General features: G+C 39.1%; 1 protein-coding gene across 1 annotated transcript in view; it reads right to left on the reverse strand.

The window, feature by feature from the left end:
• NPSR1 (neuropeptide S receptor 1) overlaps nucleotides 1-18,382 on the reverse strand; it is a 56,091-nt gene that overhangs the window by 15,550 nt on the left and 22,159 nt on the right. The window contains 2 exon segments of the mRNA XM_032691803.1: nucleotides 1,713-1,806; nucleotides 2,154-2,257. Of these exon segments, the coding sequence (XP_032547694.1) occupies nucleotides 1,713-1,806; nucleotides 2,154-2,257 (198 nt within the window).

An 18,382-nucleotide genomic window follows, 5' to 3' on the forward strand; every position in this document is an offset into this window, starting at 1 on the left:
CCAAGGCCACATGGAAACATAATTTTTAAAATCAGTAAGGAGAAACAACTCTTTTGTTTCTTAATTGAATGATTGTGAGGGGATGAGTGTTTCATTTTGGAAAGAAATTTGCCACAGGTTGACTCAGAACTGTTCATGAAGTTTCTCTGTGTCATCACCAATAACAAAGTTTTGTGAATCTCTTTGTTCTCTATCTGCAGAATAACTAAGAGGGCATTTCAAAAGCCTCCCACATGGCACCTCTGCAAGAAGTAGCTGGGTTGCAAAAAGTGATTATTTTATATATATTCCAAAAAGTTGCTATCATAAATATATCTCTCTAGATTCCTCTTTCGGATTTACAGATGCTTTCTTTTCCCCTTTGAACATGGTCTTTGCTTGTCCGTCAGTGAGTAGCCAACTCTTGCCAGAGGCAGGTGAGTTTTGTCTGTGCTTTTTCCTCTGCCCAGAGCTGCACCCAGCTGATGACTCTGGTACCCTTGACTGAGGGCAATGTCTGCTCTTCTCCAGTTTTAAAAATAAAAGAAAAAACATAATGGTATAGGTATAGCGAATGTGACTTTTATGAAAATTTGAGGTGAGATTTGAGGTGATTAACCATCAAATTCTTTACTGTGCCCAGGCAGCAATTTAACAAGTGCTACTTTTCCTATACTGTGAAGAAGAAACGTCAGCAAGTCTGTATCATCTTGCCCCACTCAGCTGGTGAGTTTATGAGCACCTGCCTTCCTGATGCAACATCAGCAGGAGCTGTAGGGCATGCCACACTTACCAAAGCCTGCTGAGAAAACCTTGATATCAATCTCCCTGGTCTAATAAAGTTCATCTGCACACTGGAGAATATCAAGCTAAATTTCAGACAAGTATTTGAAGTTTTCAGATCTTGACATCTGCCAAAGCTGCACCACTGCCTTGGCTGTGATTGATTCATAGGTTTTTAAGTCCAGAAAGGATCATTAATCTGATCCCCTGAATAGAGCTGTCTGGCAAAAGCCATCATTACTCCAAAACAAGAATGATATTTGCATTTGATTAAAGCACATTTTCCAGACCTCATGGTCCTTATAATTGTTCTTCTTCCTCCCCATCTGCTAATTCTGTTTATTCACTCAGTGCAACATGCTTAATACCCCACTTTGTCTCTGTAGGAAAGAAATAGTTTTCTTTAAACTGTACTTCTAAGAGAACAGGCGATATTTGAGTGCTGTAAAAAAACCCACAAATCAAACCAAAACAAATAGAAGAAATTATAAGAAACAGTAGGTGTCCAAACTTATATGCTATATCTTTTGAAGTTCTTATTAAACTGTTGTATGAGTTCTCAGTACCATCCTCTCCATCAAGTTATTTTTTAGTGTGGATAAATAGAAAATATAGCTGTTGCAGCTTCTATAGTCAATATAGTTGTACAAGAGATAACTTTTGCCTATAATTACCTTCTAATAATGCTGGAAGATAATGAAAACCACTATACATTTTAAAATGTCATTTCATTCTTTGCTAACATAATACTTTTGAACACTGCTAAGGGCTAAGTGGAATTTAACAAATCTTGAAATCAGAGTTCCTTTGTCATTTGAAAAACTGTAATGGAGTTCAAATGTAGCTACAGCAGGAATAAATAATTCATGGCAACAAGATTAAGAATTTTGAAAACTAAAAAACTATCCAGTAATATCCATAGCAATAACAAGGCACAGAAATTCTCCTACCTCCTTGCAAGAACTTCATTGGGTAAACTATGGCATGATACCGGTCTATGCTTAGTGACACAAGGACGTAAGTCGAGGCATAGAGAAGGACCACCTGGGGCAGAAGGTGTAACAAGAGCAGTTGAGAAAAATCTGTTGCAGAAAATTATGTCAGCAAGAACTCCGAACTAGGAATATTTGAAAACTTTTAAAGAAAGAAAAAAAAGAGAAAAGGTAAACCCCCCCCCACCTTTTGTATTCACCCAGATATTTTTCCTTTACCTCGTCCACAAAATTAAGAAGATTTTATATGCTTTGATTAAAGTGTTTCAGCTTTAAATAGAAATTTTCATCATTCAGCACTTTTGAGCAATTTTATACAGCATTTTTGTTGGGGTTTCCTGCTGTGAGGACACAAAGCACAGCAGCTTGGGCATACAGGGGAGCACGAGGTTTCTATACCTGGAAGTAGCGAACGATTCTGCAAACGATATCAGGAGCCATAAAATCTCCAGTGTAGCGCCAAATTATGTCAGTCATTATGTTTATGAGTCCCGTGAATGAATCTGCAAAGAAAATTAACTGAAGAAGTATTAAAAGAAGCAAATAATGACCGCAGGTGAGCCACAGAGGTGGGTATGACCCTCGGGATGTACCAGCTCCCCCACTCCTGAGGGCAGTCAAGCCACAACTAGTCAGCTGAGAATACTAGAGGAGTTGGGAAAGCTTCCAAAGGTTTGTGTATTTATTTTCTTGCTTTCTTAATTTACCACCAATCCATTCAGGCAGACAACAAGATTCCTCTAAGCATGGGAGCCCATAGCTGGCTTCTCATGCACACAGCTTTCCACTGCCCTCTGGGCTGCAGTTCAGTCTGGCTGGCACTGCAAACAGGTCAGATGAGCTGGACCCTTAAAGTCCTTTCTCCTCTTCATTGCTTACAAAGAGATGTGAGGTGACTAGCACTCCAGCCCTAGACTGGATGCAGGTCCTGGTCTATACCCACATGACTAAAATTAACTAAGATCCATCCTCCTCAAATAACAAGTTGCCTTTTTTTGTGAGTAGAGATGCATAAAAATTTCCCTATGGGTGTAATCTCACATACACCTAAACATTTTAGGCTTTTCTGTGAGAGAAATGGAAGGGACAGCCTGATGGGCCTGATCCTGCAGTATGCCGGGTTCACTGCCATCTATAAAGGGTCACCAGGTTTTCCATGAGGTGTGGATAAAAAATATAGCACTAGGGAAGCTGTAGGTTAGTGTCTAAATGTGTCAGTTTGATCCCAGCTGTGCCAAATATTGAACTACTTAATGTCCTTTTTCTTTTTCTGTTATTTCAATAAAAAAGTGTCTTCTACAAAAGCGCCTGGAGTGATAACCAAATGTTGCTAAAATCAGAGGAAATTTTGTCAGGACTTAATTTGCAAACTTAATTAATTAATGACCAACCCTGTCTTGTCTGCTTCAAGTTAACCTACTTATGCCTGTACTTTTACTTTCGCCGAATTAAATACACCTCAGGCTATTTTTTTTTTTTTTTGAGAAAATCTAAGGAGATATTCCAGCCTTTGTTCTGCTTATTGAACAAGCGAGTGCTCACAGAGATGCAGGTTTTACAAATTGCAAGAACCAGTGCTCCTGTTGTACATATGGGCAATATTAAGTTTTACCTCTAAAACCAAGTTCTCTCTGTAGGACCAAATTTTCTAAGTGTAGTCCACGGAAGAAAATGTGCATCAATCCAGTATCCTGCCACTTCAAGTAACATAGCATATTGCTCTTCTTGCACAGATTACCATAAAGGGAGAGAGCAGGTTAGGAAAACATTTTGTGAAATTTATCATGACAAAACCAAGCAATATGAAGAAATAGCTTCAATTTAAAAAAATTTAGGGTGGTGAAGTAAAGTGTTTCATTTTGATATCACCATTTTACATTTGAAAACCATCTCTAAAGTTTAGTGTGATTAAGGTATTCTAGCCCCCAAGTCAGAAGATTTTGATTTTAAATTTATGCCTTTGGAAACAAGATATTTCAATAATTTAAAAAAAATTTTTTGAGAAGTAAATGGTTTGAGCCAGTATTTCCAAGCAAACAGGCATGGGTTTTTCAAAACAGGTTTCTACTAGGCCCTTTGAAATTACAGAAATTCCAGATACTTCTAGCTGGAAACTGAAATCTCAGCTTAATGCTTCAGAAAAAGCAACTTGTTTTGCTTCACTGGAAAACCAGGATAATTTTTTCTGTATCAGTAGTTCTTTATCTCCTCATTTTTTCCTTCATTTATCTTGTCTTTTTCTTCACGGGTCAGTTCAAAATTAAATTAGTGTAACTATATTACCTCCCTCCTTATGACTTTATTGTTCAATTAATAGTAGTTTGCTCTTTATTCTCACAGTGTTTCCCAACCCTGTCTTCTCTCTCTTCTCTCTTCCCCTGCCTCCATAGAGAGGCTGGATCAGAGATGACCTCCAGAAGGAAGTCTGTGGTTTGAAGCCTTATGTTAAGTGTTGCTCATTGATTAGAGTGATGGGGCAAGGAATGGTTGTTCCTTTGATGAGTATAGTGGCTTTAAGACTTTACTGAAAAGACTGTAGGTTATTAAGGTGGCCTTTGAAAAAAAACACAGAGCGTTAAGTTTTTCAAAAAGTGAAACGCATCCTCCAGCAGTGGTTCCAACCCATCCCTTCCCTTTTCCTTACTCCTGAATTATTGATTCATATTTTCTCTCTCCCCAGTAGTGAAATATTTATTGGTTCAAAGCAATACACATCAATAGAATTTCACCTCAGGGTATCCTCTGGCTTTTCATGGTCTGAGGAACTGCCAAGCAGGTGCTAAATGGAGGCTCAGCTTTCCTCCAGAGGGGGAGAGCGAGAGGACTGCCCTCCTTCCTACCAATCTGAGAGCTCTGGAGAGAAAAGGGAGGGAGAAGGGAAAGCACCTCAGCTATCTGCTCATTTCCCTCTTCTCATCACCATTTTCCTATACCTTTCCAATGCATCAGGATAGTGCTTTGAAGGCACATCCTGCAGCTGTGGTGAGAGATGGGACAGTGTCCTGGTGCTTTCCTTCATGCAAGCAATTTGGGCAGTTCCAGAAGCTTATGGCCACATCAGCTTTTTAGTTTGCATCAGTACTGTGGTTTTTAACCTGTGGGTGGCCCCCACTTCACTGACTTATATGATGGAGATCCACAGGGTAATGAGCCTTTGCTTCAGCTGTTGCTCAACTCAAAGTTATTCTCCAGGGTGCCCTTCATGAATCCTACACCATGTACCTGCTAGCCAGTGCTCAGGCTGAGGGACCATAGAGGGGTTTACTCAGCTGAAGCAGACCCCTCTCCACAAATGCACAGAGTGAATATCAGCTCCATCCTTTTCATGCTACAGATCTCTTCCTGCTGCATAGCATACCTACAAATATATCTATAGCCTTAAGTACTTCAGAAGCTTTAAAGACAACTCTAAATTGTCTTTCCCTTGAGAGCCATTGAGTGAGGTTTTTCAGGTGACTGCAGAGGTTTTTAAACGAGGTTTAAACTTTACAGCTTCTTTGTGCAGTCAGCCTCAGCTCCTCTCCCCCAGCAGTACATTTTAAGAGTTCTTTGTGCTGAGTTTCAGAATCACTGCAAAGGGCTCAGCATGCTCCTCTGAGCATGTGCCCTGAGCACAACACACGTGCATGCCAAAGCCACTGTAGACAGCTGTGAGTGTGTGCCGAGTTTAGCCAGATTTCTCAGTGCCCTTTAATTAGAGAAATATTCTTCCACTCAGCGTCCTCATGTCTTCTCAAGTTTTAGAAATCCCTCTTGTCTTTTCGATCCTAAAAGTACCAGACCAACTTTTCTCACTTCTCCAGTCTTCTGCTGTCTGCTCCAGAGGGTGTTTCTTATCCTATCTCTGCAAAGCCAAAGCACCAGACTCTCTCACTGCACACCTTTAGAGGATCTGTCCTGCAGACACATGTTACTTTATATAGGGCCACCAAGTAAATAATGTGCCTTGTGCAGGTGATCAGACAGTATATAGGAAACATTATATGTAATTTGAATTGCTGTAATAAAGGTTAGTGTGTGTAAGTCACCTGGTTTCAGCAATGAATTCTCAGCAGATCACACATTCCTTGGCTGCTGTCAGCAAGCTTACACCTCAGTACATGTCACTGGATGACATCATTGACATCCTCAATGGTGAATGTTGGGTACAGAAAACTAAGAGAGCTGGTACATTGCTCTAAACCTCGATGTCCTCATTAGTGTAGGTATCCTCACCACTCCTTACTAAGCTGGTGGTTTACATATTAGATACTTGCATTCTTTCACTGATGAATGTTTGTGGGCCAAACAACACCAAGATCATTTCTGAAAACTGTACTAATCAACCATCACTAATAACTGTGTGCAAGCTTGTCATTGCAACTGCTTCTTAATACTCTTCTGGGTTTTTTTACTAAGAAGTGGCATGTGTAGCATGGTTCTGTGTAATCATTGCTAGGCAACAGTGTGGTTATAGGCTCATTTATTTGCTTAGAAAAATTGGTAGAAAATCAGTTAATGAAATACATTCTCTTTTGATACAAAGTAAAGACAAAGTGCTAATTTGTGACTTTTAAGCCAAATGTAAATTCACAGAAGGATACAGATGAAATGATACCTTGTTGAAGAAAAGGCACGGCACTAGTGTGATAGAGATGGTAGTAGTTTGCTCTTGATGGGAAGTGGAGTTTATATAAACTAATGTAAAAAGAAAAATTCCATGAGATTTCAATAGTAAGGAAAAACAGAGGGAGGCAGGGAGGACAGATGGCTTTGCTTGGGCAGAGGGAGGGAGAAACAGCCTATTGGGGTTTGCAAAACTGGACAAGTTTGCAACCCCTCATCTTCCTCCTCCCTGCCACCACCATGGCCACAGCCAGTCCTCAAAAGCAGAACTAGTTTCTGCCTTTACAAACCTGTCAGCACTTCAAAATGCAACATTTTTAAACAGCATTTATCATAAAGGCCAAGAAAATGTCTGAGAAGGAGAAGCACCTTGTTATTCCCAGAGGAGACCGAAACACACTGAATATAGTGCTACAGCATCTATTGTTGGGAAATATGTCAGGTACTGAAACAACCTGTGAAAATCCTCAGCTCTAAAGACAATATAACCCAAGTTTCCATCATGCTCAGCAAAATCTCTTCAGATTTTTTATGGGCATGACTGAGTGCAGGCATTGCCTCTATGTATATGAGCCCAGGAACTGCTTGGTTCAGGAGGTGATTGTAGTAGCTCGGGTGGTGAGTGCTGCCTCGTAGGACTGAGGAGCTCAAAAATGTAAAAAAGAAAACACTGCCCTTGCAGGGACAAATCTGAATACAGGTTTGCTGTTGCTATGAGCGAAACAAATTTTTATGTCAAAAATCCCTCCACAGAGATAGAAATCCATTATAGAAAACACATGGAGGTAATTAGCGATCTGGCGTGGGAATACAGACAGGTTAAAACTGTCTCGGTTAATATGTTCATAGAAATTCATTGGCTTGATGGCATTGCCAAAGGGATGTGCCTTGTGGAAACTTCAGGACATTTCTTTCATTACAACTAAAGAGGTTAAGACAAAAACCTGCACTAGCAACTCTGCAAGAAAATATCTGTATCATTTGATTATTAGTACTGACACCATGCTTCCCTGAAGACACTTACCCTAAAGACGCTCAAAGTCTTTTCTGTCAGAAGTGGAGAGCAGATTGCTGGTGAACTGTGGTGGGTTAAAAAGCTCCATGTCATCTCAGCTGCAGTTTCATCATTTCCCACTGATTAAAACAGTTCTATTTAGTTGGATGTGGTGATCCACCACTTCTTGGTGAGTCCACACCTCTTACTGAAATTTCCTCTCTCTTTTCATGTCGCTTACAGAGGTATATTTTGTTCTGCTTTGTTGATGGCACCAGGCTGCACAAGGCACCTCAACGTGGTATGCCAGACAGGGGGTGTAAGCTCCTCGTCTGGGCTAAACATTCCATACATCTTATTCTTTTTGGACCTCCCAGTGTGTGTTCCTGTCATCTACCACTCCTCAAAGAGCACATCCTCTGGAAGGATCAGAAGCAGCAGTTTACTAATCCCTGCCTGCAATGGGGTGATAGACACTTAAAAACAAAAGAGGCATCACTGCTCTTTGACAAAAATAATGTCCTGTCTATGATTTTTGAACTGATGAGGCAGCCATTGCTGGTCTGCCCTTGCTGCTCTGTATCATGCTTGATGTGCTGTCAGGTAATAACAGTCAATGCTGTGAGCTTACCTTTCAAGTTAATAAAACTCGTGGCTGATTTTTTTACAGACCTGAGGGTGCAAGCAATTTAAATTAAGAATTCTTAGGGGTTCTGAAGATTGGCTTGAGGACAGGCACAGGGCAGAGAGAGCAGGAAAAGCTGTCCTGCCTCCTGCAGACACCCTTGAAGCTTGTTCTGTTACTCCCACTCTTCCCATAGCCTGTGCTTTCCACTGAAAATGTCACATGTGGCTTTGCAAGTATTCACTGCACTAGAAATGATTTTGTGGTCATGTTAGCTAGAAAATATGCCAAGCCCTCTGCTCTCATTCAGCAGCTGATGGTGAAATAGGTTATGTACCTGCTCTGGCAACTGTAGGATAAGATACTTTCAAGACACTTAGAGGATACCTTTTCAAATTATTATATTTTAGCTCTTTAAATGCCGAGCCCCAAGAGCCTAGTGTGTTGATTCTCCATGCAGTCATGGTGCAGTGAGGGGCTGCATGTGGAGCAGGTATGAATGTGAGAGTCGCCCTCATGTTTGTATTTCATGGCCTCTTTATTTATTTCCAGTGGCGCCTGGCATTTTCCAGAAGAAAAAATACTTCTAAGATACCAAGTACCAAAGAAGTCCATTTTAATTCTTTCCTTACCCAACATCTTGTACATAGATTCTTCTGCTGTTTCTTCTAAGTCCTCCTTACTGATCCTTTTGGCAACTCTTTACCTCAAGTATTTTAAGGACTTGCTGTTCATATCTTGGTCACAACAGCAACCGCATGGTTATTCTTATCTAAAAAATGTGGACTGTTGTAAGAATATTTTCTGTTGCTGTAGTTCAGGCACTCTGGTGATTATAGTCACCAAATAACCACACTTCTTATAATGCTGCCTTAATTGGCTCAGATATTGTTGATGTAGATACCTTAGTCTAAGTAGGAATGGTAAGGATAAAGCCTTCTTTCCTCCCTCACACCTAACTGTAAGTAAGATTCCCACTATGTTCAAGCAGTGATATTGCGTGCTGCAGCTCAATTTTTGTCAAACCTTAGGCTTGCCATTGCAGAATAGTAAAGCAATGTTCATTCCCATTTTTGTACCTGCTTTGTCTCCCCTGGTGCTTGTTGATAGCATGAACAAAAGCATACTGGCAAGATTCATTGGCAAATTCCCTTGAAAAATCACCACGTGGAAAAGATAGAACATGCAAATGTATGCTGAGCTGCTTTCCATTAAATATCCTGCAATGCCAGAACAGGCTGAAAATTCATTACATGTGGTCTGGATCTCAGTCCTATAATTGAGCTGAATTTGGCTAAAATAGACTTCTAAGTGTTTGGTCTTATTAGAACAACTAAGTCTCTGTAGCGCCGTACCTGTATCTTTGACCTGAATTCCATAAATCCTGTTAAACATCTGTAAACATTTGGTAACTAGCTAGGCAATGGAGTTAAAGGAAGCAACTCTCCAGAAAAAAACTGTAAAAGACATGAACGTGAGTTGGACGGATTGGCAGGGGACAAAGTACCCCATGAAAATGTTGGATGTATTGTCCCACAGCCCTTTGCATAGATGGATAAAAGGAAATTTGTGTTATTGTTGGTGACACAAAGACAATATAACTCAGAATGATAAATAAATATCACTTGCTTTAATATGCAAGAAGGGAATAGAAAAAAACCCCTATCTTCTTAATGTAACTTTTTGTTTCACTGCTTTTTTAGTGCATGCAAAGGCTATTTCCAGCATACTTTCCATTTGATTGCAATTAGAAATGCTGCAGAACAGACGATGGACTAAAAGATGTTAATGATATATTGGTCCATCTAATGTCAAAATTTTAAAGTCTTGTCTTTTAATGAGAGCTAATGAGATCCTAAATGATGATTCCAAGTGTAGTTGTTATGGCCATGCTGTTGGCAGCACCATGCTCATGCAGTCCTGTTTCTCAGTGTTTGCTGCCAGCATATGAAGAAGCTGGATAGAAAACTCCACATATCTACCTTCATTTAATAATAGAAGTCAAACTCTCATGGGGAGTAACTGTAAAATAAATGTCTCCTGTGTCAGATGAAAATCCTGCCTGTATATCCATCAGGGAATCAAACAGGTATCCATACAATTTAGAAGCAACATATTTTTCGAGCAATTCAGAAAGAAATCCACTTCCCCCTTGATGCTGAAATGTTGGGCCCAAAGGAATATACAATTTGTCTGCCAAGCACCTTTTATTAAAAAACAAAAATAAAAACAAGCATAGCACAACTGTCATTAGAATTTGAATATCTGAAACAGGCTGAAGGTAGAAAAAGCATAATCAGTCCTTCAGGACCACAGAACAATTCTGTAGCTGTCAAAACAAGAATTAAGGCTTCCTATAACACTGGGATAAATTGGCACAGCAAAAGCAGACTGCTGCTGATGTAGAAAATACGTGATTCAGTCTGTTGACTGCCAAACGTATCTATGTAGCATACTCAGGGCTACCACCAGGCCACAGGAAAGGTTATCGAAATACCAGCCATCCTGATGTCTGCTTTTTCTCTGGAACCCTATAGAAAACCCCTAGTTCACCTCTTGCCCTTCATGTTTCCTTGTGCCTCATTATATGCAATAGATGTGATAAGAATAAAGACGCAACTGTTTTTCTTGTGCTCTGCCTTGTCCAAAAAACCTGTTGCTTTGAAGTAAGTAATTTATGAAAATATGCATTAAACAGGACCAAGGTTTTGCCAGCCAGACTTAGAGGTGCTGCTGCTCTGTTTTCCCAAAGTACTAATATGAATAAAGGCTGTGCCTACGCCACCCAAGCACCGTGTCTGTGGCATTACATGGACCTGGTTCATCAGATGTTCATCAGTGTGGCCAAGTCAGACCTCTCTGACAGCACTGGATGTACACACTCCTTCCCTGGGGTCCCAAAGAGTTCAACCTGAGACTGATATGGCAGCACAAAATGCCTCTCAAAGACCTACACAGAACTTTGCAAAAAGGGAGTCAAAATCTCCCACCAGTGTCAAAAGTCTTTGGATTTCATGTGATTGTTAGTTTGAGGGCTAAGCCAGCCAGCAACTGTGTCAAGGTTGGAATCCCAGCTCAAAACCGAAAACAGAGCATTCTAAAATCATAAAGGAAATTAGTTTTTTCAAAATGTCTGTCTTCTTTTCCTGACCAAAAATTTATGAGTATCTTTGAGATGAATAACCAGATATTTGGATTTTCCCTGCAGGTAATTCACTGAGATTGATGAGTGTAAAGAGTATAAACAATAACCGCAATTTGAAAACTAAAATCAATTTACTTGTGTCTTTTCCACATCCTCTCAGTCAGCATTCTAGCAACGTACTTCTGAAATTGGAATATCTTCCAAAATAATGAATGAATATGAAAGTTTGTATTTATTTACAATTCACACTGAAAATGTAACTCTGTGGGAAAAGCTTCATGAAGATGAAAGTGTCTTTATCTACTTCTGAAGGAATGAACGGTCAAAAAGGTATGTGAGTACTTTTAGAAACCTGTTAGTATCATAGGATAATTCAGGTTGGAAACTACCTTTAAAATCATAGAGGAATAAATAATGTAATCCACAGGCTGTATAAATTCATCAATCTGATGAATTTGTAATCCCTATCTTTTTAGGAACATTTTCTGCAAAGCACAAAAAATGTACTGTTGAAACATTGTTTGCTGAAAACAGTACTAACCTACCAAATATATTTGAAAATGTATTCAAAAATGTATTTGATACATTAATGAGCAGGTGTTTAAGGATTTGGAAATGAAATTGAAAATGTATAATGCTATCTTGCAAGAGTGGGTAGTCCATTCATTTGTGACATTTCAGGATGATCAAATTAATCTTGAGCAGGAGTAAAATATTTTGTTTGTAATATTATCTGCACATGAAGAGGTCCAATAAAAGAACTCAAAACCATTTCCTTTTACAGATCCTTTCAAATTTACATAGACATTACGAACATGTAAGTGAAGCACAGAGTTATTTAAAAGCATACCTCGAAGGGCATGGTTTTGGAAGCACTGCTTTGTTTTTCTGATGGATCTTATTGAATTGATTTTTTTCAGTCTATTTGTATTAGCTGGGTAGAGCATTCACAGAAGTGCAATTGTGTATTGTAATTTCACTTTGATCACAGTAATTTTCTTTCTTGTGTCTCCCAAGCAGTCTTCTAGAAAATGCAGCAGTTGATATTGAACTGCTTGCAATCCACTCAGGCAGCTCATAAAAACATTATTAAAAGGCAAATGCCCTTTGTGCTCATTACCTCTAAACCACACAAGCTGAAGAGCCTTAATACTTCTGAGGCATTTTAATATATTGAGATGTGCTCTGCTGGAGTTAGTGTCATGGTTTTCCAGCTGAAAACTTGTGCTCTCCTGTCAGTCACTGGTTTGATTTGCCTCTGACTCTCCTTCCAGTTCAAGAGGTCAGTTGTCTAAGTGTGGGTTGCTGGAAATTTCAATGACTGGCAGGTAGCACATGTATTCTTTCTGGAGTCATCTCTTATCTGTGACAGAAGAAAACTTTTCAGAGCATGCTGAAGCATCTCCTTGATACTGGTGAGTATCCTCCTCCCAAACCATGGAGGCTCTGGAGATGCGCAGTCCTGCTCTAGCTCACCTGCTACTGTGAATCTGTCTCCAGAGTGAGAGTTCTGGGAGACCTGTGAAGGCCACAGAGGAAAAGAGCACTTCCTATGCCCATGTGTTGTGTGCACTTTACCAGGTAGAATAATAATGAAACCATTTTAAGGATATCCTTGATGTTCACTGTGAAGTGTCATAGTGCTTTAGTTTCTGATTGCATTAAACAACAATCATCTTCCCACCTCCTAAGATTATCCCTTGCTCAGCAACATCCATGAATGTGATGTTCGAACATGTGAGTTTTCTCCTTTACCTAAAGAATTGAGAGAACATCTGAGGATGTGCTTTCTGTCAAAATCAGTCGCTGTGCAGGTGATCTTTCCCCAGAAAGTGGGGAGCAACAATACTTGCTGTAGAGTTCAACAGCTGAATAAGTATTGCCTTATAGTGTACTGGGGACTTTTTCCATCACAGCAGCTGTCCTGGGTTAGGGTATTCTTTACCTCATTGTAGATTTTGTTTTCTGTAAATTTTGCAGTAATTATCTTCATCTGTTTTTGTATCTTGTCTATCTCTGCTGTAAACTAAGCGTTAACTTTATATTGTCTACAGGGTCCAGGTTTTATAGCCTAAGAAGTCTTTCTGCAAATTGCAGTTATAAAGGATGTTGGAATATCTAAGACCTTCACACAGACAACAGACACCACTCTAGTCAATATCAAATTGTCAATATATAATTAATTTTTTCAGTTGGCCTCAAAATCTTTATTCCAAATAATGATTTCTCTATTGGCATATGATTTCCCCTAAAAGGGAAATTATTTTTCCTTTTGGTGTATTAGTGGAATATACTTCCCCTTTCATAATAAGTAAACTGTACTGCCTTCATTTTCTCCTCTCCACTGCTCCCCTCACCATCCTCCACTTCCAGCTCTAAATGTGGATATTTGATAATCGGATAACTGTGGTCTAAATAGGGTGTGTGTGTTCCTCCCAGAAAGAGCACCTAAAAGTTGTTTTCAGTGGTGGAGTTTATGCTTCCACTATAACCAAAAGAAATTAGTAGCCAATGAGCTGAAATTCAGTTTTAAGTACACTAGTTGTTCCATGCTACATGCCTTTGGAGATGGTATGCACTTACAGTAAGGTAGCTTTGGAGTGCAATACATGCTGACAGAAAATCCGTACTTGAGGCAATCTACACTCACTTTTCCCTGCCCCAGACACAGTGCAAACCACTTTCATGCTGAGTTCCATCAACCAACCATTTTCTCCAAGGTGTCAGAACATTGAACACCTTTGTCTCACCCACTCTACAAACAGGTTCAAGTTAGCTCAGGTGCTACATGCTCACATTACTCAAAAATTTCTTGTTGAACAAGTGTTTGCTGTAGAAGAGGCAGGAAGTGGTTTTGAGAAATACCTGAGGGATGCAAGAGGTGCCCTATTTTGAACAAACTGAGTTGATTTACTCACTGCATGGAAGGCAAACTGGGAATTTGGGAGGTACTTGGTGAATAACATATTGTGGTGTTCCACTGAACTGTCCAAGCAGTAAAAGCTAGTATCCCTGTGCAGGGAGACTTACAGACAGTCTTCACTTACAGCCAGGTTGCAGGGGTAAAGGATACGTTATTGATTTGTTTATTTAAGAAGCTTCAGTGTTTGAGAGAGATAATATTTTACAGCATAATGAGAGGACACTCCAGAGAAACTAGGCTGATGTGCAACTCATGTAGTTGACACATATTAATATTAGATTAGACACCTCTGCAAAGCAAAGATTTCAGGTGGGTAATTTTATTGCTGTGCTGTCTTTTGTGCATTAAAATTTCATGAGAGTTTCTGTCTTAGAGCAATGAGATTTACCACTAATAATTCTTTGACACGAAGAAACATACTTGATGTTTGAGTACTACAACACTATAAAAACTCGTCAGAGAAGATGATCAGAGATTGGAAATGCATGCACTGAATGAGTGGATCGGTGCTGTAGTACAGAATTTCATGGGTCCCATGCAACCAGTACTGTGAGGAATACTTCAAATGGACTCTGCCATCTAACAAGCTCAGTATTTAAAATGTGTCAGGCTTGCTGTGTGCCTACATGGGCTTCTGTCAGGGATAATCAGGAATCCAAATTTAAATTGATTCTGTGAATGAAAGATGGAAAATGAGTCACGGTATCCTCCTTTTAGAGAGGCGAACAAAACACTGAAAGACCCTTACTTTTCCAGGGTTATGTACAAAGCTGTCCTCAGAAGTGGTGACACTGGATTCCATGCTAAGGATGACAGAAAAAGCCACTTTTACTGTTCAGCCCTTTTAGAGGGGATCTGCTACCAACTTCCATGAATGAACATCTATGACCTCGCAGTTCTTGAGAAAAGACTTTAAATAAGAATGTCCCCTTGATTTCTAAAAATATTGCATGTTTCATAAAAGAAAGAATACTGAGCAACAAATGACATTTCTTGTGTTTCAGTTGACTTATCAGATATCACTGGAGAGAGAGTTTCCTAACAAGCAATGAAATTACCATATTTAATATACCTTAAATTGTTTCTCTGGACTTCATAGTAATATAGCAGTAACTCCAGCAAACCCACAATACATTAGAAACCCACTGTATATACAATCCCTATCTCTGTACCATGGGAAAGCCATTTTCCAAGAGGGCTGTCCATCCCTTCCACATGTGGCATCAGCTCCCATTTTTTCCCTGCCTTTGGGAACTGGAAATGAAAAAGGATAGAAATCAGTTCTTCTATTCAAAACTAGAAAATATCCATCAGTAGGGCAATGCCATCTTAAAATGTAGAGGGGTTTTGTTTTTTTTCAGGAAGTAGTTAAGCTTCTCTTTTTTGTCATGTATCTTCAGGTTCCCACAACTTCAAAGCAAACTGTTTCCTTGTGCTGAAATCACTCTATTCACCTCCTCTAGTCTATAGGCTTCTGGATATTAGGATAATGTTTTTTCTATTGTTATTTTACAATGAAAGTAAAAATGTCTTGCAAGAAAAAATTCTTGCTGTTCATTATCAGCAGCCTCTAAGAAACTGGCATGATCAACTGCGTCTGCTTTTCAATGTTGTTAACGCTATTCCTTAAGAAGTAGCAAAAAGTCTGACTTGTAAATGAAATGTTTGGAGATTTGTCCAGATGTAATATCCATCCTATTTTGACCAATCACGTTCTTGTTAAGCAGGTCTTCACTCTTCTCTCGTTCTTGCTACTTTCTGCTAATGTAATAGGAGTGATTTACCTGCAAGTTTCTTTTGAATTTCAAGGTTCAGGCTATGGAGTGTGTGTGTGTGTGTGTACATGTATTAAATTTGTGCAGAAACAGAATGAAGTGCTAAAACACATCAGATCTTTCAGGTTGCTCTTTTCAGCAACACAGTAGGGCACAACACTTACTGAACTCAATGATCTTGGAGGTCTTTTCTAACCTAATTGATTCTATGATCCTAAAGGTTCTCCTTTAAGGCTGATCAGGCAGCTGTATGTAGTGTTAATGCACAGGTTTGGAGTAAATTTGTCACTTAAGCGACACTTCTATTCCAGATCCCATTTAGATCTCTGCAACTACCTGAAAGGAGGTTGTAAAAAGGTGGGTGTCAGTCTATTCTCCTAAGTATCAAGAAATAGACCACGTGGAAATGGACTCAAGTTGTGTCAAGGGAAGTTTGCTTTGGATATTAGGAAAGACTTCTTCACAGAAAGGGTGGTCAAGCATTGGAACAGTCTGGCCAGGAAAGGGATTGAGTCAGCATGACTGGAAGTATTTAAAAGATGTGTAGATGTGGTACTTAGGGACATGATTTAATGATGGAGTTGGCAGTGCTAGGTTGGATTCGATGACCTTTTCCAGCCTAAACAGTTCTATGATTTTATAAATAAATTGTGTTTTGGGCAGTGCCTAGAAAAGCTTGGACAAATTCCAGATGGCAGTTTAGAAAAGAGCTGAGCACAATAGAAATATTCCTGTACTTTCCATCAGGTAACATGTTGCTATGCCTTGCGGTGCTTAAAAATGAACAAATAAAAAAGGTGGGGAGAAACAACGCTGTAAAAGTTTGTATTCGTGGATGGGATTTAAATCAGAGAGTTCTGAGGTCTGATTGAAATGGAGAAAGATTAGGTTCCTAGTTGTCAAAGATGAATAGTAATCCTGACATATTTGGTGACATATGAACACTGAAGGGATTTATATAGCCAACTTTAGAGATCAAAATTAGGAATTGAATCCTCCTGTACAAGTCAGTGAAACTTAAAGGCAACTTAGAGTGTTTTTCTCTATTGGCTATATATGGAGCATAGGGCATCTTATCCTACAGTGAGGAGTCTAAAATAGATGGCATGAATAATCCCTAAAATGAGTGCCAGTGTGCAAGAATGCAGTCATGAAATTTAATCTAATTATGTCTGTGACAGTTATGTCCCATTCTGCTTCCCAGGACTGTTTTCAAGACGTATGCTTCCTTTAGACCTAATTCTGTTCACATGGCAAGAAATTAGCAGAGCATTTTCCCTCTACCTTTCCTGCTTTAATGATGCTCTATAAAGCAAAAGGTGTAATGTTCCAAATAACAGTAACTTCCTCAGGTGAAGAAGGTCACAAATTAAAATCTTTTTGGCTCAAAGATCTGCAAATGTAAATTGTCACCTAGGTACTCAACCACTGAACTATAAGAGAACAAAGATGTCTGAAGATACTTGCCTAAGTCACATTTTACTCAGCTAACTAGAAAAGTTACTACGATAGGAATTTCATTGTTCTTTTTACATTGTTTCTTTCAAATAGCACATGGTCACTCTAGCATATGAACCCAGACCACATTGCATTTTTGTTTTACAGTCCTCAAAGTGCTGTAGTTGCCCAGACAAACCTTTATAATCTCCACATAGCCCCATGCTATCAGCAGAGTTGTGATGGTGCCTTAATTTAGCTGCACAGTGCAAGTCTCATCACAGGGTTAGAGAAATCATATTGCAGGTGAAAGTGGGGGTAAAAAACTAGTAACAAAAAAACAGCTGAAAGGAAGAGCTTTCATTTTAGTCACACAGATGTCTACTCAGGAAAAGCATTCACATGCAAAGATCTAAAAGAATGACAGCTCCTTTTGAAATAATACAAATAGTAAATGTGGAACACCTATGTGGAAATCTGTAGGTGGTTAAGTGGAATCAAGTTTAGGTTCTGAGTGTATGTGTCTATTGAAATGAGAAAATGATGCCTTTGATAAGGATAGGGCATCTAATGTCCATTGATCATTTTTTAATCATTTCAGAAATTACTTATTAGCTGGGAAAAGCAAATAGAACAACTGCTTCCATCTTAGTTTAAAATTGTACAATCTAGAGTGAATTTTGGGAGATAGGATTATCACTAAGATGTTCCACTAATGTTATTATTATTTCCATTCTAAGCCTTAGGGATGGCATTCAAAAACACTCCTGGATGGCTTAGAAACAGAAGTGGTGCCTGCTTTTTATTTTAAACATACATATACACTGGAAAGGAATAATCATTGCATCATCATGGCTAGGCTTCGTGAACGAAGATTTAGGAATCATTGCATACTGTATTGAATATTTATAGGCATGTTTAGAAGCAAGAGGATTTATGAATTAAAGCCTATTAAGTCCCCAGAGGTTATATAAGGAAATATTCTTTTTTTTTTTTTTTACAGGAATCCATACCCCTACTCAAAATACGTTATTTCTCCACAAAATGCAAGTTAAAGAAAGATAGCTCTGGCTTCAGAGTGTTAGAGCGATTGAGATGCAGAGGAAATGAGGGCATCTCATCTT

This window comes from Chiroxiphia lanceolata, chromosome 1 (genome assembly GCF_009829145.1).
Source record: "Chiroxiphia lanceolata isolate bChiLan1 chromosome 1, bChiLan1.pri, whole genome shotgun sequence".
NCBI lineage: Eukaryota > Metazoa > Chordata > Aves > Passeriformes > Pipridae > Chiroxiphia > Chiroxiphia lanceolata.